This window comes from Sarcophilus harrisii, chromosome 2, assembly GCF_902635505.1.
Source record: "Sarcophilus harrisii chromosome 2, mSarHar1.11, whole genome shotgun sequence".
NCBI classification, from domain to species: Eukaryota; Metazoa; Chordata; class Mammalia; order Dasyuromorphia; family Dasyuridae; genus Sarcophilus; species Sarcophilus harrisii.
The window spans coordinates 250,812,000-250,837,310 of NC_045427.1; the positions used below are offsets into that span (position 1 = coordinate 250,812,000).

The window sequence follows — 25,311 nt, forward strand, 5'->3', positions numbered from 1 at the left end:
TCTTTAGAGTCTGATTGGTATAGCACTAAATAAATAGATTAGTTTAAGTAGTATTTTTCATCTTTATTATATTCGCAATGGTTTTCAGGTAGTTGAATAATTCTTAAATTGTCTCTCCTGGATCTATTGTCCAGGTCAATTGTTTTTCCAATGACACATTTTATATTTTCTTCTATTTTTCACTTTTTTGGTTTTTTTGATTGATTCTTGATGTCTTATTGAATCATTCACTTCCATTTGTTCAATTCTAATTTTTAGTGAATTCTTTTCTTCAATTAGCTTTTTTATCTATTTTTGAATTTGGCCAATTGAACTTGATTTGTTCATTGAATTTTTTTCAATGAACTTTGCCCTCTGGAATATCATATTGCAGGCCGTTTGACCCTTTAAAGTGAAAACTGCTAGGTCCTGGATAATCCTGATTTTGGCTCCTCAATATTTGAATTGTTTTTTTTTTTTTTTTTTCTGGCTGCTTGCAGTGCTTTCTCCTTCATCTGATAATTATGGAATTTAGCTACAATATTCCTTGGAATTTTCATTTTGGGGGTCTCTCTCAGGAGGTGATCAGTGAATTCTTTCAATAGCTCTTTTACCCTACTGGTTCTAAGACATCAGGGTAGTTTTTCTTGATGATTTCTTGAAAGATGCTGTCTAGGCTCCTTTTTTTCATAGTGGTTTTCAGGTAGTCGAATAATTCTTAAATTGTCTCTCCTGGATCTATTTTCCAGGTCAATTGTTTTTCCAATGTCACATTTTATATTTTCTTCTATTTTTCGCTTTTTTGGTTTTGTTTGATTGATTCTTGATGTCTTATTGAATCATTCACTTCCATTTGTTCAATTCTAATTTTTAGTGAATTCTTTTCTTCAATTAGCTTTTTTATCTATTTTTGAATTTGGCCAATTGAACTTGTTTTGTTCATTGAATTTTTTTTCCCATTTCACCAATTCTGTTTTTCAAGGAATTGTTCTCTTTTTACATTTCATCAATTATGTTTTTTCAGAAATTGTTTTCTTTTTGCATTTCACTCAATCTATTTTTTTTTAAAGGAGGGCTTTCTTCAGACAATTTCTGTTTTTTCTTTTCCTATCCTTTCATTCCCCCTCATTTTTTCTAACTCTCTTTTAATATCCTATTTGAATTCTTCCAAGAGAGCCTTTTGAGTTGGAACCCAATTCGTATCACTTTGAGACTTGATCGGAGATGTTTTGCCTTTAATGTCCTCAGAATTTGAGGTCTGTTTTTCCCTGTCTCCATAATAGCTATCTATGTTCAGAGCTCTTTTTGCTTTTTTGCTCATTTTTATATGTTGAGATCTGCTTTTAGGGCAAAGGGGAGATTGTCCCAAGCTTTTTTTACAGGCAACAGTGGCTTCAGACTGTCCTGGAACTAGTGTTGTTGGCTTTTTTCCCATCCTGGGTAGGTGTGGCCAAATCCTGTTTATTATCCTGAGGTTCAGGGATTCACTATTTGCCTTTTGTAGTTGCATTGAAGGTCTCACAGCTAGTCTGCTGACCCACTGGCTTCTGACTCAGGACAGAGTAGTCAATGCTGCTGTATTTAGGCTAAGAGCCTCCCATTAGATTCCCCCTGCATGTGGATGCATGCACCCTCCACCCTGTGCCTCCCCTTGCTGCACCTGTGCTGGGCTGTGTCCCAACCCCTGACTGATTGAGACATATCTTTCCTGAAGTTCTTTTGAAACATTGGGTAGAAATTTGTTATACTCCAAATATTTATAGGTTCTGTTACTCTAAACTCATTCAGATTCTTGATCTGTCATTAATTCTGCCATCTTGGCTCTATGACCACCAATTCTAATTTTAAGGAATTATTTCTTTCCATGAGCCCTTGTACCTGTTTTTCCATTGAGTCAATTCCATTTTTTAAGGTATTCTTCTCTTTATTGGATTTTTATGACTCTTTCACTAAGGTGTTGACTCATTTCCCATTATTTTTCTACATTACTTTCATTTTTTTCTCCATCTTTTGTCTCTATTTTGATTGATTTTTAAAAGCCATTTTTGATTTCTTCTGGGATTTCTTGTTGGATTTATATTCAATTCAATTTGAGGCTTTTTTTAAAAGCAGTTCTTGGCATCTTTGTCTTCTCCTGAGTTTGTGTCTTAATCTTCACTGTCACAATAATAACATATTAAGATTAGTTTTTTTTTTTGTTATTTGCTCATTTTCCAGTATATTTTGAGTTTTAATTTCCTGTTACAGTTAGGTTCTGATTCTGTGATGGAAAGAGCAGTATCCCAAGCTTCAGACCTTTCTTGCTAGTGTTTTCAGAATTAATTGTGGTGGGATAGGTAAAGTTTTTGATGCTTTAAGGATGTTATGATTTAAGGAGAAGTAGGATCACTGCTCTCTTAGCCTGTACTCTGGTCCTTACCTAGAAAGTGACCTTGTTCTCATGTGTCTACAAACACTAGCATTCATTCTGGCCTTAGGAGTATGAATAGGTCCCTTAATCTCTTGTAGATGGTACTGCTAGTGTTCTGTTCTGTCTCAGAGTAGAGACAAAGATCCTGAATTGGTTGTGAGTAGTCAAACACATTCTTCTTTACATTAAAACCCACAACCTGGATCCCTGAAAATACTATCAGTTCTTTTGACCTGGAATTCTTATGGACAATCCAACAGGATCCTGAAATCAATGCCAGCAAATGGTTCCCTGCTTCTATTTGACTATCTGTGGGTTGAGAAATCCTAAAACTGATACTGCATCTAATGCAGCTATCTCATGGCACTGCCTGTGTTATACTCTTATGTTCCTTCCATTTTCTTTGTGGGACCTTTCCTGTAGACATCATAATTTGTCTTGGAGTAGATAATTGTTTCACCTGACCCTTTGTTAATTCTGTCACTCCAGAACTCAATTTAAGACATTCTTTTAAAGTTGTTTGGAGAGGAATTTAGGAAAGTTCTTTTCTTCTCATATTGGTTCCACCTCTCTGAATTTTCAGTTAATTAAATTTAAGCCCATCTGAGTGTAGCATATATCACCTGACATCTGAAGGGAATTCATGCTGAATGTCTAAGAATCATAGACTAAATAATTAAAGTTAAAAGTAACCTCAGAGGTCATCTCAATTCACCTCTTATTTTATAATGGAACAACTAATACTCAGTGAGGTTAAGTACTTAACTATGAAATCATGGTTAATCAATGCCAGGTTTGAACTCAAGTTTTTTATATCAAATTTGAAATAAGATCTTCTGATATTAAATCCAACATGACATAGCATATCACACTGCATCTTACCTGTGCTATTTATTAATGATTATGGTTTATTATTATATATACTCATTGCTAATTTAAAATATTTTTTAACACCCATTTTTGTCTGACACTTAGACCCATCTAGAATGGTGATAATCTGCTGTTACAATATTTTCAATGTTAAAAAAATAGACTATTTGGAGGAGCTGAGTACTATGACATATTGTTAAGTATGAACTAATAATGAAAATATTTTGCTAAGTCCCATCATTCTAATTCTTCTTCCTACCATTTTGCAATACACATTTAACACAGGTTTTACTCTTTGTGACACTTTACATGAATACTCATTTCAAAAAATTGTTTTTTTAATGAGTGATTTTAATGGCCATATTAAACTTCTACCCATAAAATCTTTCAGAATGCCTGTAAGTTCTTAGAATGTTGTAGTAGAAAGTTAATAATAAGATAAATAAATTTAAGGGAAAAATAATTTTTCAAAACATTGGACTCAACACTTTTATCTATTCCTTTTCTTTTTTAAAATTTCATGCAATTGATCTATATAGTCACTTATCTTGATATTAACTAGTTATGTTACTGGGATGATTATGTTTTTTCATTTGGTTGTTGTATTTGGACTACACTTATGATGTTTCTCTTCATGTTAAGTGGATCCAAACATTCAAGAGTTTGTGGCCTAAATTGGTGTCTGCTCAAAACAGAAGTTGTTTCTTCTAATTTTTCTACAACTCTCAAGTACAATGTGCCCATTTCCTTCCCTTTAAATTAACTTTTTTGAGAGTAAACCTGTTTGCACTTCACTGAATAAAAGATATCTTTTATTTTTGTAACTGCTGCTTTGAGTGGAACCTTATTCTCTTCTTCACCTTTACATTTAATATTTCTCTCTTCACCATGGTTCTCAAGAGTTTGGGGATAAAATAAACAAGTAGTTCTTTTCAACTTATGCCAAATATATTCAAGTTTTCAAGAGAGAGACAGAAATTTGTCAATTTGTTTAAGCCCAATGAGCCCCCCAAAGACATAAATTTTCTTGCAAAAATTGGAGAGTTCTGATATTGTTCCTGAGGCTAGTCCAATTTATTTTGAGATAGAATTTCTATTTTCTTCTCTACCATTATTTATTTTTATTGGAATGAAATCAAAAGGTTGGCTTGTGGTGACTTCGATGACCCAAAAGAAGCAATCAATCATTCTCTTTTCATTCTGCTTTTTATTGATTTCCCTTTCAGATTTATTGTCGCTATTGTTGCTACATTATTTTTCAGTAGTTGTTAGATGGTTCTCACAGATTGGATCAATATCTATGTGTATTACTATCTAGTCACAAACAGAATAATTAAAATGGCTAAGTAACTGATAAACAAGAGTACTACATACTTTAGTTTACAGATAGACACAGGATAAAGATTGTGATGGAATCATTAATTAGGGATTGATACTCCTTTTTATAAATCATGGAAGAAATATGTGACACAGATCAATATTATCTTTTTTTTTCTGGAGTTGTCTTTTCAGTGGTAAAAGTGGGCTCTGTAGATATGCTATTCTTGAGATAAGATAATCAGCTTAGCTTTTCACACTGTAAAGACTCTTTAAAGACTTGACAATGCCCTAAAGTATCACAGACAAAATATAGAAAATGTCTGCTTTGATATCTAACTTAGATGGTCTTAGTTTAATCTCAAAGGACCTTTATTCATCTGGCAACAGCAGCTGTAGGAGTTATTTTATTTCTCTGGAGGGATTTGAATATTTTACTTTGTAATTAATATCAAAACAATAATACCAAAGGATTGGGGAATAAGTCACAAAATCACAAATTTTAATAAAAATCGTCAGCATATTTCATTAAACTTCAGTAATTTCCTCTTTCCCACCATTTAATTTCTAGTCATAATATTATCTTTAAAAAAGAGAATCTGAGTACTGCAAGGGGTTAAAGTTTCTCAGTGATTAAAAAAAAATAAAGTTAAGATGATCAGGAGAATTTCTGGCTTTAGTGTTTTTTTAATTTTTTGGGGGGGGCAACAGGGAAGAAAACAAATTACAGTTGTGCTTTATTTGTGAAAGAGATAAAATTTCTAAACAAGATAGTAAAATGGATCTAAAAACACAATCAATTTTCATTCTGATAAGAAATAAAGTCAGAAGGTTTTTTATCATAGAAATTTTTGGGAACCCAAGATATTGCACACAACTCATTTAAGCTTATGATCCATTTTTAAAAAGTTCACAAATTTCAGAGAAAAATAACATGGTAAAATGGATAATACTAAAATGAACCAACATAAAAACAAATGTTCATACTAAAATGTCTTTGATTGGGGTTAAGTCCACAGAAAAGGGATAAATTCTATGAAATGTATGGTTCTTTAAATTTAATCTCTCATTTTGATTACCCTCATAACACACTAAAATATAGATTATATTCTCACTATTTTAGAAATTGAATTACAGAATGTAAAAAAAAAAACAAAAACTTCCCGGAATATATTCATAAGTGAAAAAATATGAAATAGAACCTCACTTTGCCTTCATCCTTGAAAAAAATCTATAGTTACCACTTTGGGTTTGCTTCCCAAACTGATAAGTAGACCTTTAGGATTGTATAGTTTAATGATGAATCCCACAGAGTTCTGCAGATACATATCTTTACTATGTACCTTTCTATTGTAATTTCAGATTGTGGATTGAATGGTTTCACAATAGTCTTTCATGTCTTGTGAGAAGTCCTTTTGGTTACCAGAATTTTCCTCAGAGCAGCCTTCATATCCTTGTTTCGAAGGCTGTAGATCAAGGGGTTGATGAGTGGAGTAACAACTGAATAAAACAGTGTCACAACTTTCTGGAATCCTACTGGTTGCTCTGATCCTGACCGCACATACATCATCATTACAGAACCAAAGAATAAGATGACTACAGCTAGATGTGAAGCACATGTAGAGAAAATCTTATGTTTGCCTGCAGCAGAAGGGATCCTCAACACAGAAATAATGACCAAGGCATAGGAGATGAGGATGAAGATAAAAGTACCAATCATAAAGATAGTATTGAAAGTAGAATAAATGAGCTTTGTGGTATGGGCTTTGGAACATGAAAGGGCCATCAGTGGGACAGGGTCACATACAAAATGATCAATAATGTTTGGACCACAATAGGACAACTGTGAAATGAGAACAACTGGTATTAGAAAAAGGACAAAGCCACATGACCAGCCAAAAATCACCAAGCCAGTGCACAGATGAGTGGTCATGATGGTTGGGTAATGAAGTGGACGACAGATAGCAAGGTACCTATCAAATGCCATGATGCAAAGATAGAAACCTTCATCACAGCCAAAGGAGAAGAAGAAATAAAATTGGACAAAACAACCAACAAAGGTGATGGTCTTGGTCTCAGAAAGGAAATTGGCCAACATGTTGGGAACAGTTGTGGTGACATAGCAGATTTCCAGAAAGGAGAAATTCCCCAGGAATATGTACATGGGCGTATGGAGGTGCCGATCCCAGCACACAGCACACACAATAGATGCATTTCCCATTAAAGTTAGCATATAAATCAGAGAGAATACCACAAAGTAGACCATCTGTATCTCCCAGCTGGAGGAGAAGTTCAAGAGGATAAAGTGACTGACAGAATTGATCATGCTTTCTATGTCAGAAACATTTCTTTTTTCAGAAGTCATGAAGATGGTGCTAAGTATAAAAACACAAATTAAATTGAGATTGTTGCTTTTCCCTGGGAAATGTACATTAAATTTCATTTATTTCAATCAAATGGTAAAGATCCTTATTTTTGCCAGAGAGGCAAAATTTTGATATCTCCTACCTATTGGTAGAAGATACAAATGAACTTCTTTATCCAGTAAAGCAAAATGCAATCAATGGTGATTTAGATTAGATTTTAGTTAACAAAGGCCATTGAATTAGAATTGAAGAAGCCTCATTTTTAGTCCTGGGTTTGCCACTACCTTCCTATTTAACTCTGGATTTATTTACTATCTACTTCTATTTCCTTATCTGTAATATGGATATGAGAGAAAACATGACATAGTAGATAGGGGGATGAGTTTGGAATCCAGAAGATCTGAATTTCAACTTTTCAATTTAATGTGTCTTTGACTCATATTATCTATGTAATTATAGGTAGGTCATTTAGCCTATCGGTATCCCAGGTAATTCTTCATTTTGTAGGTTGCAGAGCAGTTACTGCACTGGTGGAGGGAATGTCCTCACCAATTTCCCTGGTCACTTTATCTGGCATCCAAATCTGCTCTTCAACTTTGCTGTGAGCTTCAATTCCCCCACCCATCAGTTTCTTACAAGGTGTTAAGTCAGTGGGATTGATAGAGCACTGGCTACTCTTTTTCCTTTACTTCTACAGTGAGCTCTTCTGTCAAGGCCCTTGAACCTCTTAGCCCATCAAAGATCTATGAACTTCAGCCTCGGATTACTTTTACTATTTGCTGCCTACAATCCTACTCACATACTATTGAAAGAAACCAGAGACAAACCATGATGGATTTCTGGACTGGATCCATTCTAAATTCATACTACACAATTTTAACTGAGCCTTCAATGCAACCAGACACTTTTTAAAAATCCCACACACCAAAGAGCCTTTTCCAAACCTTTCCTTAAACCTCCTATAGTGACTAAACCTCTTACCCTCCCAGCTATTTCACTAAAGATACCGTCTAATATGTTTAATATGAAAGAGAATATTCCTTTTACCTAGTCAAGGGCTTTCTTTGTGTACAGGTAATACTATTTTGTTCCTTCTCCATCAGATTAACCTATCATTCTCAGTCTCTCATTTATCTTCAATCTCTCCCTGCCTAATGGCAGCTTCTGTGTTGCCTGATAATATTCCCATTTTTCTTCCATCTTCAAAAACCCTCACTTGTTTCACTCACCCTTCCCAATTATCATCCCATATTTTTCCTTCTTTTTGTGGATAAACTCTCTGAGAAGTCTGTTTACAACGGATACCTCCATTTCCTTTCTTCTCACAAGATCTTACTTCTTTGCAGTCTCACATGTGAATTATGAATGAAATTATCATTCAATCAAAACTGTTCCCATTAAAATTACCAATGATCTTTCAAAAATTAAATCTAATGAACTTTTCTCAATCTTCATCTTTTATTTAACCTTTTTCCTGTCTTTGACATTGCTTATCACCCTTTATTTCTTGATGATGTTTTGTCTTTTTATTTTCATTTCACTATTCTTTCCCAATTTTTTTCCTACCTATTTGACTTCTCAATCTCCTTTTCTGGTTCTTCATGCAGATTATGTCCATTAATTGTAGATATTCACCAGAGTTCTATGTTGTACTTCTTTTATTTTCCAATTATTTTGCTTGTTGAACTCAACTATGTTCATGACTTCAGTTACCACGTTTGTGCAAATGATTCTCAGATATAGCTATCCATCTCTAACCTCTCTCCTTTCTTCCAGTATTTCATCTCCCACTGCCTATGGGATATATTTATTTGGGTGGTTTGTAGACATATTAAATTCACCATGCTAAAACTTAATTTATCTCCTCACCCCTTAAAAGTCCCCCTTCTTCTAAATTTCCTATTACTCTCAAGGATATTACTATCATCTGAGTTATTTAGGCTTATAACCCAGATGTCAAATCCTTATATGACATCACTTACTAAGCCCTGTCATTTCTACTTTCTCAGTATCTTTTGTATACTCTACCTTCTCTTTTTTGACAATGTTCATTGCTTTTCAAGCCATTTGTAGACTTTCCATCTCTTATTATCATTCAGCAACCTTTCCTTTGAGGTTCATCCTTGCTAAATTTATCTATAATCCAGATCCCAGTGACTGTTATCTATAGCTTCCAGCACATTCATTCCTAAATGAATTCAGTTTCTGGCTCACTGTTTTTCTGTTCATGACATTTCTTGCCTTCACATTAAAGATTTCTATATATGCTTATTGACTATTCCATAAACACCTTAATTTTCAAGTTTCTCAAACTGCTCATTTCCACACCTCTGTGCTACCTCAGATCTGCATAGAGATCTTTATATCATTGATCATGCCATCACCCTTAACTGTTCCACTTCCACATTCCTGAACTCTGAAAGCCTTTTACAAAACCACTATCTTCTATCATTCTGCCTTTCCTTATGTGGTATTTCCAGCTATCCACAATTCTCATCATTCCATCTACTCTTTATTTCTTTTCTAGGTAATAAGTCTCTGCACTGGCTAAATATTCCTCTTTTCTCTCAACCCCTCTGTAAGCCAGTTTCAACTCCAAATTGTTTTCTATTCTAGAATCCCATAATCCCTTCTCCCATCATTCTTCACATCAAATACTATTCCTGAATTACTTCTGCACCTGCCTCATTTTCTCTTGTTCAAATGATAATGAATAAATCTGGAGAAAAAATGTAAAATGCTTTCAATACAAATTTATATTATCTAGTTTTTAATGAGTCCTCATTGCAGTGATGCAGTCATTTTGCCCTTTCCTAACTGATTTATGACCTCACTCTTCACAGAAGTTAGTTTTTTCCTTAAGGTTTTCCTCATCTTCTCAATTAATGACTTCAAGTTGGAGAGGTACCAGTCTAGTTCATTGTACAATAGAAAAACAACATAGCATAGGGGAATAGAGTATCAGACTTGAAATTCAGAAAACCTTGGTTCAAATCTTGCCTCAAACATACATTAGCTGTCAGTAACTTATTTAACCTTCCTCAGCTTCAGTTTCCTCATCTATATAATGGAGGTAATGATACCTTTTCGCTTTACCTCACACGATTGCTGTGGGAATCGAATGAGATATTATCTTGAATGTGCTTCATGAGCTTTAGCATGCTATATTAATGAATGTTATTACATTAATGTTCAATTAGAAAACAGCTGGATACAAAGGTAATAATATACCCAGGTGATTTCAGTAAATGTTCATTATTGATGCTCTGATTCTGCTGCCAAATATCTGTATGACATTGGACAAGTCAATTGGCCTTTTGGGGCCTTAGTTTCATGAGTAAGAAGAGAAATTTGAGGCTAGATAATCTTCAGTATCTTTCCCCACTCTATGAACACTTACATACTTAGAATTTTGGAACAAAGTACCATAGAGTAAGGAAAATGGAGATAGCCTACTGTATACATTCTATTTCTAGCAAGGAAGTAGAGAGATCTGAGGTTCTTCAGAGTAGCAAATAAGTACTTTCCTGGCAGCTTCTTCCTAGGGACAGGCATAGATTTAGCTGAATTACATTAAAAAATTGAATTCAGTTAATATGTACTAAATATGATGTAATATAAAAACAGAAAATTTCACAGTTCTTCTTGAATTAATAGCATTTCTTGTCTATGTTGTCCCTTTTTGGAACAATAACAATGTTATTCCATTTTGTTTTTGGTGTGGACCTATGATTTCATTGATATAGGAAATGCTCTCTACCAATGGAGCTGTTCTCTAACTTGTAGTCTTAGGGGGTTATTTGGGGTAGAGAGAAGTCAAGTGACGTGGCCAGGGTTATACAACTATTATGTGTGAGATATAGGGTCTGAATTTACATTGTTCAGGTTCAAGGCCAACTCTGTATCCAGTAACCCATATTTTCTGTGTTCACAGGATTACTTCAAATCCCTATCATTGTTTACTCTGGCAAGACATTTTGCTTTGAAGTCTCCTGAGACAAACTACTATCTCAAATCAGAAACCAAAGTGAATCCTATAAAGTGCACCAAATTAAAGATATGGTTACATTGAATAGCATCTGTTATTTTTATAAGAGTTACTATATCCATTTGGTCATTTCATAGGACCATAGATTTAAATTTTGTGGACTTAAATGTAATCTAATCCTACTCTCTCTTTTTTCAAAAGATGAAAATGAGACCCAAAGCTGTAATTTACCCAATATCATACAGGTAGAAGTGGCAAAATCAGAATTCTGTGACTCCAAAGCCAGTGTTTTATGTACTATATCATCCTGCTACCTATCAAAATTCTAGAAAGGGTTTCTTCCCCCTATTTTTCATGGGCAAAACAATAAATCTTTAATTTGTAGAACTGGTGCAAATCTGCATTGTAGAGGAATATACTCAGGGATATGCTGGAACTACTACACTGTTGAGAACAGATGCCATATAAATATCTAGACCTTGAAAATAGGCTAACAATACAAACCAGGACTTGATTTTGCTGATTATCTAGATGTAAGAAAATGATAGAGAAATGTAAATTTCTCTGTAAATTTGTAATGTAAATTAAAAGGGTGTTTTCTATTTTTTAGTGATTTTATTTTATTTTATTTTTTACCATTTGCCAGGGCATCACTCCTATGAAATCACAAGTCTAGTCCTGTGATGTCATCTAGATTGTCTAAGACTGCTGACACATCCCATTGTATGAGTTTCCTTTTCCTGGTCAAGTCCTTTTTTACAGCACCATTTCAAATCAGCAATACTAAGTATTCATACTTACTCTGGTAGAAGCTTCTTTTCCATTATCTCCTAGGGTAGCAAGCTGTCCAGAATATCTCTAAGTTTAACCAAAGTACAAATATGTATACATATATATATATATATATATATATATATATATATATAATTGCTTTAAGAAACAGGACCACACATGAAACATAGGGTATGGACATTATTCTTCTGTAACATAATAGAATAATTGTTTTAACCATTTCCTAATATTTTGTGAATTTTTACCTGAAATTCTCAAATTGCTCAGCAAACAATGCTTAACATCCCTTAATAAAGTATCCCTATTTGAAGTGATGAACAAGCTTTGGGGAAATAATTCCCCAAGGTTCCTAAGAGACTCCTTGAAATAGCAAGAAAACTATATTCAACCTTCCTAGAGACAAGAAGAAAGCATAAATAGAGTTCACCTTTGAACATATTCTGGCCCTAGAAAAACTTATTAGAACAAACTTCAACTTATTCTTTGGTTCTTCTCTGAAGAGACTGGTCAAAATAATGATGTAAAATATTGATCTAGAGGGTAATGGGTATGAAAAAGGGATAGGATTAGTGGCTTTGTAACCAGCCATGAGTTGTATACAGCAAATCTGGAAGTAATGTCACTCCTTAGCTTCTAAGTGTTCACTGAAAGTTATGACAGCCTAGATAAAGGGCCAGTAGTTGTTTATTTCTTTCCCTAGCCTTTTGAGGTTTGGGACTCTCCTCTTAAGCATTATCTGATTTGTTTAATCAACATCCTGAATTTTTCTTGTTCAGAATGAAATCCCAGTCTTGTTATTCCCAGAAGTCTAGTTCAGTTGCTGTAGCTTTTCCTCTTCTCCTAAATCCTCATACCAGGAAATTCACAATATTTCTGGAGAATAATTTAAAATTGATAAAGGTGGCCATAATGGTTAAAATAGTTAAAAACACAGTTTCATTTCCCCCCCAAGAAATTCAATGAAATTCAAAAAAATATTTGGGAAATGCCTACTATATACTGAATGTTAGAGGCACAAAAGAAAGAAAACACAAGTCACTAATCTTTAGACCTCAAATGGACGTTTGGGATCATCCAATCCAGTTCTCCTCTTTAAAAAAAAAAAAACAAAAAAACAAACAAACCCTAAATCCACAATTTCAGTCATATAGGGAACTCCCAGGAAGGACACTCCCTCTACCAATGTAAATTGGCATCTCTTTTCCTGTCTGTTTCTTAGTTACTGGAGAGGTGACTCAGACTGACTGATTATTCAGTGGCTTGTGCTGAAGTGGAAGATACCCCAACAATGTTAGTGTCCCCAGGTCAGTTTCACAAGCATGGTGAAAGAATTCACAAACTCAGTTTGTCTCCAAGTTAAAAAGCAAAGATTTATTATGATGCTAAGAACAGGCTAAGTTCCAAAAAAGTTTAGCAAAGAACCAGGGGCAAAAAGATAAATTTATATATAGGAAAAAGTTAGGGACCAGGTGCTTCATGTCACTGATATGCTAATTTTATGTCTTACAGGTGGTTCTGACTAGTGGTCTGGTATGTACATCATTTTTGTCTCAGAAACTTTGTTGTCACTGACCAACAGCTTGTTATCTAACAGATACCAATGCTTGTGGAAAATGGTTGTGGAACTGCAGCACTCCCAATGTCAAGCAACTTTGGGGTTACTGACCAACAGACTGACCAACAGTCAGCAATATTTGTAGAACTATAGCACTCCCAAGGCCAGGAGTTATTGCAACATTTTCCCTAAAAGCTAGGGGAAAAAATATATCATTTTTAACTACATCACTTCCAAGGTCAGGTTGCCTTAATAGCCCTGATTGCTTCAACTCCAATAAAAGCTGCACCCCATCAGCTTGGATGATATAGGAATAAAAAACTCTCTTCCAGTGAGATGAAAGATAACCAAGTGTTAGACTGTCACTGACTGTTAAGGTCCTGGGAGCCTTACTATCTGCAATGGAATTCCTTGCCTTTCAGTACTTTTACCACTATTATCTGATCTACTTATGTAATTTAAAGACCCTTGGACCTTAACATTCATCCCATTGCAATAATCTTATGATCTCTTGGGCTTTCTATATGCTCTGTTATGGGATCTTTTTATAAAACTGTGTTATCTACTCTAGTTATAAACTCCTTAAAATCAGACATTATTTTTCTACTTACATCCCCAGCATTTAGCGTATTTCTTTTTTAATTTTAATTTTTTTTTTTTTTTTTGCTGAGGCAATTGGGGTTAAGTTACTTGCCCAGGGTCACTCAGCTAGGAAGTGTTAAGTGTCTGAGGCCACATTTGAACTCAGGTCCTCCTGACTTCAAGGCTGGTGCTCTAACCACTGAGCTACCTAGATGCCCCCCCCTTTTTTTTAAGCATATTTCTTACAAATAGTAAGTGTTTAATAAATGCTTTTCATTCATTCATTCACTAAGAGGATGTATGACATTCAGAATCTCTCAATTAGTATTCATCAGAACTGATCCTTGAAGCAGGTCTTCTTGTCTCTGAATCTATTCTGATTATCCCATCATGCCTTCTTTTTTACAGTATAGAAAATTTAAAAAATTAAAACCCAAATATGTCTAACGACTCATCTAATGTCACTAAAATAGTAACTAACAGGCCTCCACAACCAGTGGAGGTTGTACCACATCTTGCTCTCACTCAACTCCTTTATAATTTTTGTCTTCATTGACTTTAAACTCTAATAAGGGTGGGAAGGCTAGAGCATGTAGGTAAATGAACAAGATATAAGAAAGAATGTGAGAAGCAAAGGAATTCCAGGCAAGGTACTATGAGAAACTTGTAGAGATGTCACTTTAATTTGAGAATTCAAGAGAAGATATTATGAAGAGAATTTGAGATAAGTCTCAAAAAGGCAAGTACTTAAAATGTGTGTGTGTGTGTGTGTGTGTGTGTGTGTGTGTGTGTGTGTGAGAGAGAGAGAGAGAGAGAGAAAGGTATTTCATTTTTAATATGATATTGTAAAGTTTCTGCCTATCAGGAAGTAGATGAGAGCACAAGTATGGATGAAGGTAGAGACTTTCCCATTCAATTATTTTGGCCAAGTAGTAAGTATTTTCTTTCAATCAGTTAGGCCAATGAGCATTTTTCTTTCAATCAGCTTTTTCTTCAACAGGTGTCAGTTCAGGCTTTGAAGTATTATTATGACTGTGCTGTAAGAGTTAGGCCCACTTGGCAATCTGGCTTTTCCTCTCTGGTTCTGACCAATACTATTACTTTAAAATAGAATCTTTTGTGTGAAATGATTTACTTTGATCTTTGGGGAAAACCCCAAATCTGCATTTCTTTCAGCCAAACCACAAATAGGTGACATAAAATTGTTCCTTAGTCCCCTAAAAGTTCTCTATATTAGTAATTCCCAGCTATCAACCTCAAAGTCCTCATATCTACTGTATGGAGGTTACATTTTGCTGTTTATTGTTGCTTATTCTACATTCCCAAAGAGCACCATGACATCAGGGAGTTGATGCCATGACAAGCAAGTGAATTGGATTTCAGTAAGGAGGAGTTGCGCAGTCACCAACCCTTCTTACTTTCTCCTCCAGAGTCATCTGGATCCAGTGACAAAATATATTGACAGATCAGACACTGGGAAACTGAACACTTAAGGCATATTTAATTTGAATATCTTTTCTTTAACAGGCTATTTTTTTCAGTGTCTATCTAATAACCATCTTTGATTCTACCACTTTTTGTTATAAATTTTCCAAAACAGAGAGAATAACTTTAAACTAGCATAGAGACTGCATTGAATAAATGCAAGAAAGTAGGAGAGATTTTTCACCTTATATTATGAGTCCAATATACCTGTAAGTAAAAATGAAAATCAGTCAAAAAACAAGACTTATCTGCTTTATTGTCATGTGTTTTTTTTAAAAGTCCAAATGGTTTATTTCCCAGATTGTTCATTCACTTTGTCTACCATTCTAAGTTCCCAATTACTTTGTGTTTTTCTTTATTTCTTTCTTGCTTTCTATCATTTTATTTTTTCAAATTACATGTAAAATAATTATTAAAATTTCAAAATTCTCTCCCTTTTTCCATCCTCTTTCCATCATTGAGAAAGCAAAAAATTTGATATAGATTATATACATGTAGTAATGTAAAATATTTCTATATTAGTCATGTTGTGAAAAAAAACAGACAAAATAAAAAAAATAAAGAAATCTTTTAAAAAGTATTTTTTGATCTGCATCCAGACTTCATAAATTCTTAAGGATAGCATTTTTAATCCTAAATTCTTCAGAATTGTCTTATATCCTATTGCTTAGAAGAGCTCAGTCATTAATATTTGCTCATAGTACTATTATTATTTTAATTATTATTATATCAATATTATTATGCACAATTTTGACCTGGTTCTGCTCATGCCAACTTACAACAAAACATGTAAGTCTTTCTGGGTTTTTTTCTGAGAGTACTGTGCTCATGATTTCTTAGAGTACAATAGTATTCTATCACAATCACATATCACAATTTATTCAGCCATTCTTCAATTGAAGAGCATATTTGAAAATTCCAATTCTTTCCTACCACTAAAAGAGCTGTTATGGATATTTCTTTACAAATAGTTACTTTTAGGATCAAATAGAACCTAGAAGTGGTATTGTTGGGTCAAAGGGTTTGCATGGTTTTATAGTTCTTTGGGGATAGTTCCAAAATGAATGAGTGAATCAATTCATAATTTCAATGTCTCCATCTTCCCAGATCCTCTCCAAAAGTTATCATTTCTCTTTTCTGTTGTATTAGTCAAAATTATAGATGTAGGGTCATACCTCAGAAGTGCTTTAATTTGTATATGGCTATAGATGGTTTAGATTATTTTGTCTTAAAACTACCAGTTGAGTAATGCCTCTTATTTTTATAAATTTTACTCAATTACAGTATTTCTTTTCATATTTGTGCCCTGTTTATCCTACTTTTTCTCTCCTATCATAATCATCCTAAGCCATGTTGGAGCCAGATGATTCTAGAAGAAAAAATGAAACTAATGACTGCACAGCCCTGTCTTATTAAAATCCAATTCACTTACAAATCAAAATATCACCTTCCTGAATTCATTGTTTCTCTTCAAGAAATAAGGAAAAATAATAATCTGTGATTAGTAGTAGATGCTCTACTGGGGATCCAACTGGCTAATCCCATTTCAACAATGTTGCCCTCCCTTCCTTCCTCCCTCCCTTTCACCCTGGTTTCTTTCCTTCCTTTCCTCTCTCCTCTCCTTCCTCCCTTACTCTATTTTTTCCTTCATCCCTCCCTCCCTCTTCCCCTATTTCCCTCTCTCCTTCCCTCCTTCCTTATTTCTTCCCTGCCTCTTCCCTCTTTTCCCTCCCTCCCTCCCTCCCTCTTTCTCTCCCTCCCTTCCTTCCTTCCTTCCTTCCTTCCTTCCTTCCTTCCTTCTTTCCTTCCTTCCTCCTTCCTTCTCTCCTTCCTTCCCTTCCTCCTCCTTCCCTCCCTCTCTCCTTCTCTCCTTCCTTCCTTCCTTCCTTCCTTCCTTCCTTCTTTCCTTCCTTCCTTCCTTCTTTCCTTCCTTCCTCCTTCCTTCTCTCCTTCCTTCCCTTCCTCCTCCTTCCCTCCTTCTCTCCTTCCTTTCTTCCTTCCTTGTTTCCTTCCCTCCTTCCTTCCCTCCCTTCTTCCTCCCTCTCTCTCTCCCTCTCTCCTTCCTTCCTTCTTTCTTTTTCTCATGAAATAAGTCTTATTGTGTTATGGGCCAAAACTCTGAACTTGAAACAAAGAATTCTTACAAGGTGTTAAGTCAGTGGGATTGATAGAGACAATAGTTATCTAATTTAGCATGGTTCAGTATGATTGATTTAATCCTACAAGGAGATGTTATGGGCCAGAATTTGAAACAAGGTAGTAAATGGAATTGAGGAGACAATGGTTAAATCTAATTTAGCATTGATTTAATCCTACAACAAATAATGGTTTCCTAGTGATATAATGATTGTTGTATACTCAGTGTGGGGCATATAAGCTAGAAGCTCTCAGGGCCAGACAGGACAAGTGCACTAGAAGCTCTAGGAAGCTGAGACAAATTCATTCATCTTCCACCTTTGTTGTGGCTGGAGGCTGAAGACTGGAGCACAAACTCTTGGACTCAGACAGATTCATCCCATCTCACACCACCTTGGTGGCAGGCTCTCCTCTTTCACTTCTCCACTGAAACCAAGATCCTGGAAGGCCCCCAGAAAACGAAACAAGCCCCAGGTGAAGGAGAGAAGATTTTGAAAGAGATAATAAAGGATTTGGACTTTAACCCTTGGCTACTCTTGTAGTGATTACTGAACTGGCTTTACTAGAATGCCAAAGAAATCTATGATATAGAAAAAAAAATTAAGAATTCCTCTTTTGAGAAAGCTCACAACTAAGAACTATGATTTGTTAAATGTATTAAGGTATAAAATCCACTTTAATGTAGATAATCTCACTTAATGCTTACAGTTACTTTATGAGGTACAGATTTTTTTTTTTTTGAAGTATGGGGTGCCAGACCTGTTATTTCATTGGTGTAGATGAGGAAAGTCTCCTTATTAATTCAAATCAAGACAAGCTCTTAAATTCAGAATCTTTGATCACAAAGAAATTAAGTCACTTATATAAGTCACATAGCTAATACATATGTTGGAGGAAAGATTTGAAACCAGATATTCTTAACTTCAAGGCTAGCTCTCTATTCACTACATCATACTGCCTCTCAACAATACTGACTATCAAGTGTAAGACCTTTGAAACCAAGAGGTTGATTTACAAAATGCATTTATGAATAAATAAGTTGTTTTCTGAGAATGATAGCTTATAACATAGGCATAATGGGTTCCTGGAAAAGGATGGAGTTTATCTTTCAATGGCTAGAAAATGTATTTGGCCAGAGTCTTGAAAATCCAATTAAATGGACTTTAAACTTAAAATGATAAAAATAGGAGAAATTTGTACTTATCTACCATGAGAGCTATCACAGAATGTGGGTACAATGTAGAGAAAAGCAGTAGAGATGTCCAGTAATTTACAGAACTCAAAATTCACAAAAGCAAAAAAACCCAAAAACCTATAATTCAGACTTGATGAGTAATGGACCTAAATAATGGTTATGGCAATGGAAATGAAAGGAAAAGAACAGATATTTCAGAGATAGAATTTATAGAACGAGCCAACTCATTGAAAGTTGGGGGAAAAGAAAAGGAGTGTCAAAGATAACTCTGAGCTTTTGACCTTTAGTAATTGTAAAACATTTATAATTATTTTAGTAGGACATATATTACAGTAATTAATAAATGCCCAAAGGATAGTATAGCAATGTCTGACAAGATATCTAAGAGTCTGATTTCTAAGTTTTCTACCTCCATGATTAGAAAAGGAAGGATATATACTTTATCATTGTCATTGCTACAAACAAATTTAGTCAGAAATCCTTATTACAAAAATATCTCAATAGATAAAGAAAATGCATTTGATAATATATAGCATTTTTTTCTAATAAAAATACTAGCAAGTATAGGAATAAATGGAGTTTACTTTAAAATTATAAGTAGCATCTATCTAAAATCATCAGTAAGCATATGTAATGGGAATAAACTAGAAGTATTTCCAATAAGCTCAGGGTGTAAAAAGAATGTCCATTATCCCCGTTATTATTCAATATTATACTAGAAATGCTATTTTTTTTTTTTGGCAATTTAGAAGAAAAAGAAATAGAAGGAATTAGAATAGGCATTGAAGAAACAATGCTATCACTCTTTGCAGATGATATGATAGTATATTTATAAAATCTCAGAGAATCAAGGAAAAAATTACTTGAAACAATAATCTCTAGCAAAATGGTGGAATATAAAATAAACTACCTCAAATCTTCAGCATTTCTATGTGTTTCCAACAAAGACCAGCAGATGAAGATAGAAAGAGAAAGCTTATTTAAAATAATTGTAGACATTATAAAATATGGACAACACCACAGAACTTTTCATACATATAAAGTTAGAACAAAACAATTGGAAAAGTTTCAATTGCTCATGGGTAGGACAACTTAATATAATAAAAATGACAATCCTACTTAAATTAGTTTACTTATTCAGTCCATACCAATCAAAGACTCAAAAAATTATTTTATAGAGCTAGAAAAAAATAACAAAATTCATCTAGAAGAATAAAAGGTCTAGATTATCAGGGGAACTAGTAAAAGAAAAGTACAAAAAATGTTGGCCTAGCAGTACTAGAGCTAAAACTATATTATAAAGTGACAGGTATTAAAATCACTTGATTTTGGCTAAAAACAGAGTAGTTGATCAACAGAATAGGTTACATACACAAGACATACAGTCAATGACTGTAGTAATCTGCTATTTGATAAACCCATTGACACCCAGCTTTGGGGATAAGGATTCGCTATTTAACAAAAATTTCTGGGAAAACTGGAAAATAGTGTGGCAGAAACCAGACGTAGACTAATATTTTACACCCAATGGTAAGATAAGGTTAAAATGGGGTCATCATTTAGACATAAAGACTGATACTATAAGTAAATTAGCAGAGCAAGATATAATTTGCCTGTCAGATCTTTGGAGAAGGGAAGAATTTATACCAAAGAGGAAATAAAGAATATTATGAAATGAAAAATGGATAATTCTGATTTTATTAAATTAAAAAGATTTTACACAAACAAAGCAAATGAAACCCAAATGAGAAGAAAAACAGAAAGATAAGAAATAATTTTTACAGCTAATGTTTCTGATAAAGGTCTCATTTACTCTTTGACTTGAGAGTCAAGTTTATAAGAATACAAATCATTTCCCAATTGATAAGTACTCAAAAGATATGAACAGACAATTTTCAGATGAATAAATTAAGGACATCTGTAGTGATAAGAAAAAATTCTCTAAATTACTATTGATTAGAAAAATGAAAATTAAAGCAACTCTGAGGCACCATCTAACATCTATCAAATTGACTAAACTGACAAGAAAAGATAATAATAAATCTTGAAGGAGGTGTGGGAAAATTAGGACACTAATACATTGTTGGTGGAAATGTGAATGAGTCCAACAGTTCTGAAAAGCAATTTAGAACTATGTCCAAAGAGCCATAAAATTCTGCATAATCTTTGATTTAGCAGTATCTCTACTGTGTCTGTAACCCAAAGAGATCACAAAAGAGAGTAAAGAACCCACATGTGCAAAAATGTTTGTAGCAGCTCTTTTTGTGGTAAGAAGGAATTGGAAATTGAGTAGATGTCCATAAGCTGGAGAATGGTTGAATAATAATTCATAAATATAATGGAATATTATTGCTCTGTAAGAAATGATCAGCAGGCTGATTTCAGAAAAGTTTGCAAAGACATATGAATTGATGCCGATTAAAGTGAACAGAAGAAGGGGAATATTGTACACAGTAACAGCAAGATTATATGATGACCAGATATGGTAGATCTTACCTCTTAACAATACATTCCAATAGATTTGGGATGGAAAATACCATCTGTGTACAGAGGGAGACTATGATAATTGAATGTGGATTAAAGCACATTATTTTAATGTTTTTTTATTTGTTTGCTTGTTTTATTCCTCTCATTTTTGCATTTTGTTTTGATTTTTCTTTCAAGACATAACTAATTAAAAAAAAAAAACATTATACATGTACTACCTATATTAGATTGTTTGTTGTCTTGGGTAGTGAGGAAGTAAGGGAGGGAGGGAGAAACAATATTGGAACTGAAAATTTTACAAAACTGAATGTTTTCTATTATTACATATAATTGGAAAAATAAAAAATTATTGAAAATTTAAAAAATTAATAAAGAAACACCACAATCAAGACAGCCTGTTAGCCATAGGAATGCGAAACTTTTTCATTTTTCATCCTCCGATTTTAATCAGTAACTTCTTTTCTTCACATGTTGAAAGAGACAGGTGAAATTTAGTTATACCAAATGTTATTTCATGACTCCATCCCATCCCATAGACATTGGGTTTTAGTTCCTTTCTTATTTAAATCCTTATTACTCTGAAGTTTACCAAATCACACAAATAAAAGTTATTTCAAATTCCACAGAACCTAGTTGTTGAGACAAGAACTATTTGAGGCAAGAACAAAAACTGTTGAGAAATTTGGAAAGAAATGTCAGAAATTAGGCCTACAGCAATATTTTTACATCACATACCAAGATGAACTCAAAATTGGCAGTTGATTAAGAAAAAAAAGTGACAGTAAGCAATGATATCAGGTAGGTGATGTTTTGACTCGCAAGTAAATTTGATTTAAGTGAACTCTGAAAAACTATGTTCATTCTCTCCTCCAGTATCATCTCAATCTAGTCTCAAGAAATAGATCAGGATGACTGGAGATGGCTCTGGATGCAATGGGAGGGCTTGGTCTTTTTAAGCTCTTCGGCAAAACCCACTCAGTAATTAAAGTTCACTAAAAAATGAGGTAAGAAGAGAAAGTCTCTTTTACCTACCAGACCAAAGAAGAGATAGAAATGTTCACAAGAGATATCCACAAGTGGATAATTTGATTACATAGGAATATTTTATACAAACAAAACCAGTGCAGTTAAAATTAGAAATCTTTGCAACAAATTTCTTTTACAAGTCTATTTCTAAAATATAGGGAGAACTGAGTCAAAATTACAAGAATAAAAATCACTTCTCATTTGATAAATGGCCAAAGGAAAAGAATAAGCAATTTTCAGAGGAAGAAATGAAAGTTATCAAGAATTATATGAAATAATGCTCTATTATATGATCTAAAAGATGAAGAAAGTGAGGCAAACAAAACTAAATAACTAGACCAGGATTACATGATTTATGAGGCCAGATTTGAACTTCAGAAGATGAATCAGGAGGACTCCATGCTCAATTCTAACAAGTGCACCATTTAAATGCCCCATTTTATCTCAGGGATTGTATAGTCCAGTCCCTCCCTACCTGGTGCACCAATCACCTCTATATTATTTTGAATATTCAACACTTGTAGTGACAGAGCCCTGGCAATCAATTTCATTTCAGTTCTAATTGTTTGAAAATTGTTGCTATAGTGAATCAAAATCTGTACTCCTCTTGTAACTTTTTGCCCATTGCTCCTAATTATTTCTTTCTAGAATCACACAGAGGAAACTCTTATTTTCCTTTCATATGATAAATTTTAAGCTATTCCAAAATGCCATCATTTCCAACCCCATTTTAATCTTCTTTATCCAAGTTACATATCCTGTTTTTTCAACAATTTCTCATATGCTAGCTTTGAGTCCCTTCAAAATCTTTGTTGTTCTCCTTTTGGACAAGTTCAAGCTTATCAATGTGCCAGATGAAATATGGCATGCAGAATTTAATAGACGGTACACCAGATGTGGAGACTAGTTCAGATTCCAATAGGATAATACATTTTTAAAATTCACTTATGTTGGCCACATGAACAGGAATGGAGGTGCTGTTATAAGGGAGGAAGGTTTTGAGTTTTTTCTTCACATATATTGGTCAAATTTCAAACTTCTGAGGACTTTCTTCAGGGCTTTCTTCATTTCTTTGTTTCGGAGACTATAGATCAGTGGGTTGAAGAGTGGAGTCAGGACAGAGTAGAACAGTGTCACAATCTTCTGGATCCCAGCTGGATTTCCAGATGTTGGACTCACATACATAACCATAATAGAGCCATAGAACAGTGACACTACTGCCAAATGAGAGCCACATGTGGAGAATGCCTTATGCCGACCTTCTGCTGAGGGCACCTTCAGCACAGCTTTAAGTACCAAGGTATATGAACTAGTTATGAAGAGGAAGGTAGAGAAGATAAGGACTGAGTTAAAGACAGCACATGTGATTTCAGTGATGGGTGCTGGAGCACAGGACAGGCCAATAAGGGGTCCTGGGTCACAAATAAAGTGATCAATTGCATTGCGATTGCAAAAAGGCAACTGGGAGATGAGGTAAACTGGGAGGAGATAACAGAGAAAACCACAAACCCAGCAACAGGCAGCCATTCTTAGGCATTTTTGCAGAGTCATGAGGGTGGAGTAGTACAAGGGATGACAAATAGCAAGATACCGATCATAGGCCATGGCTGACAAGAAAAAGGTTTCTGTAGTTCCCATTGAAAAGAAGAAATAGAACTGGAGGAAGCAGCCAGTGAAGGAGATGATTTTATTATCAGAGAGAAAGTTGGCCAACATATTGGGGACTGTGGAGGTGACATACCAAATCTCTAGAAAGGAGAAGTTAGCCAATAAGATATACATTGGAGTGTGGAGTCGTTGGTCCAAACTTACAGCACAGATGATAGACATGTTCCCAATTAGTGTCAGTATATAAGTCACAGAGAATAATGAGAAAAGGAAGATCTGGATTTCCCAAGAACCTGGGAATCCCAGGAGAACAAATTCATTCACAGAGCCAGAGTGATTATTTCTGTCTGAGTTTTTCATTTTTCCCCCCAAATCTGAAAAGAGAATATATTTTGGTTTTAGAAATGATCTTACACATAAAGATTTAAGTATGTGCCATGAATTTTAATTCAATATAAAATCAGTTACAAAGTGGTAAGATCAAGGAAGAGACAACATGTAGGAAATTCTATTCTCAGAGTAAAATAATGGAAGGCAGCACATAATGGTGTGTATGCTCTAAAATTGTTATACCCAACCATGCCTTTTTTTCTTCATTTTCCTACCATTTCTTTAGTTTAACAAGTCACAATATGAAACCAAATCACATTGAAAATGATTTGAAATATTTGTTGACCAATGTTAGACATTTTTTTTTTTTTTGGCTGGGACAATTAGAGTTAAGTGACTTGCCCAGGGACCCACAGCTAGGAAGTGTTAAGTGTCCGAGGCCAGATTTGAACTCAGGTCCTCCCAACTTCAAGGTTGATGCTCTATCCACTGCACCAACTATCTGTCCCTCAACTTTAGATTTTTCTTTCTCCCTCTCTCTGTCTCTTTTCTCTGTTTCCCTTTCTCTTTCTTTCTCTTCTCTCTTTCTGTCTTCTCTTCTTTCTCTCATCTCTACTCTGTTCTTTGTTCTCTTTCCTTCCTCCCCTCTCCTCTCCTATCTCCTCTTTTCCCCATCTCTATCTCTCCTCTCTCATCTCTTCTCTTTATTGATTTTCTTCTTTCTGTCTCTTTCTCTCTTTGTCTCTGTCTCTCTGTGTCTATTTCTGTCTTTCTCTGTATCTCTGTTTCTCTGCTTCCACTTTTGTCTTTCACTCTTTCAAAGGGAGTTAGGCAGCACAATGGAGAGAAGACAGGATCTGAAGTCAGAAATACCTGAGTTTAAATCCAATCCTATATACTTACTAGATGTGTGACCTTTGGCAAGTCACTTAACCTCTATATGTCTCACTTTTCTTAACTGTAAATCAGGGAAAATTCACAGAGTTGTTATTTGTGAATGTTTAACCATTGTATGTATGATAGAAGCTTAATAAATTCTTGTTTCCTGCCTTAATGACACGTTGTAACTACAGGTAAGAAGGTAAATCTTGTTTTATCACTAATTGCTCTTTTAAAAATTCAAATTGTCTTAAAAATTATCAGTGGGCAATTTGTAATTAATATACTCCCTGTTTACATCTTCCC

At 34.3% G+C, this 25,311-nt stretch overlaps 2 protein-coding genes across 2 annotated transcripts; both read right to left on the reverse strand.

The window, feature by feature from the left end:
* Positions 1-690: 690 nt before the first annotated feature.
* Positions 691-6,957, reverse strand: LOC100922765 (olfactory receptor 11G2-like; the record flags this gene model as incomplete). Its single annotated transcript, XM_031949494.1, has 2 exons — positions 6,000-6,957; positions 691-708 (listed from the first exon to the last, which is right to left on the reverse strand). Coding segments are annotated over exons 1-2 (960 nt in total), but the record flags the coding sequence as incomplete, so codon positions are not given.
* Positions 6,958-23,199: 16,242 nt separating this feature from the next.
* On the reverse strand, positions 23,200-24,156 carry LOC100930214 (olfactory receptor 11H6-like). Its single transcript, XM_003755776.1, has one exon. The coding sequence runs from the start codon at positions 24,154-24,156 to the stop codon at positions 23,200-23,202; it is 957 nt and encodes a 318-aa protein (XP_003755824.1).
* Between the last annotated feature and the right edge of the window lie 1,155 nt (positions 24,157-25,311).

What these genes read in the sequence shown, in the direction of transcription:
- LOC100930214 (XM_003755776.1), bottom strand. Translation starts at nt 24,156, where the DNA reads ATGAAAAACTCAGACAGAAATAATCACTCTGGCTCTGTGAATGAATTT.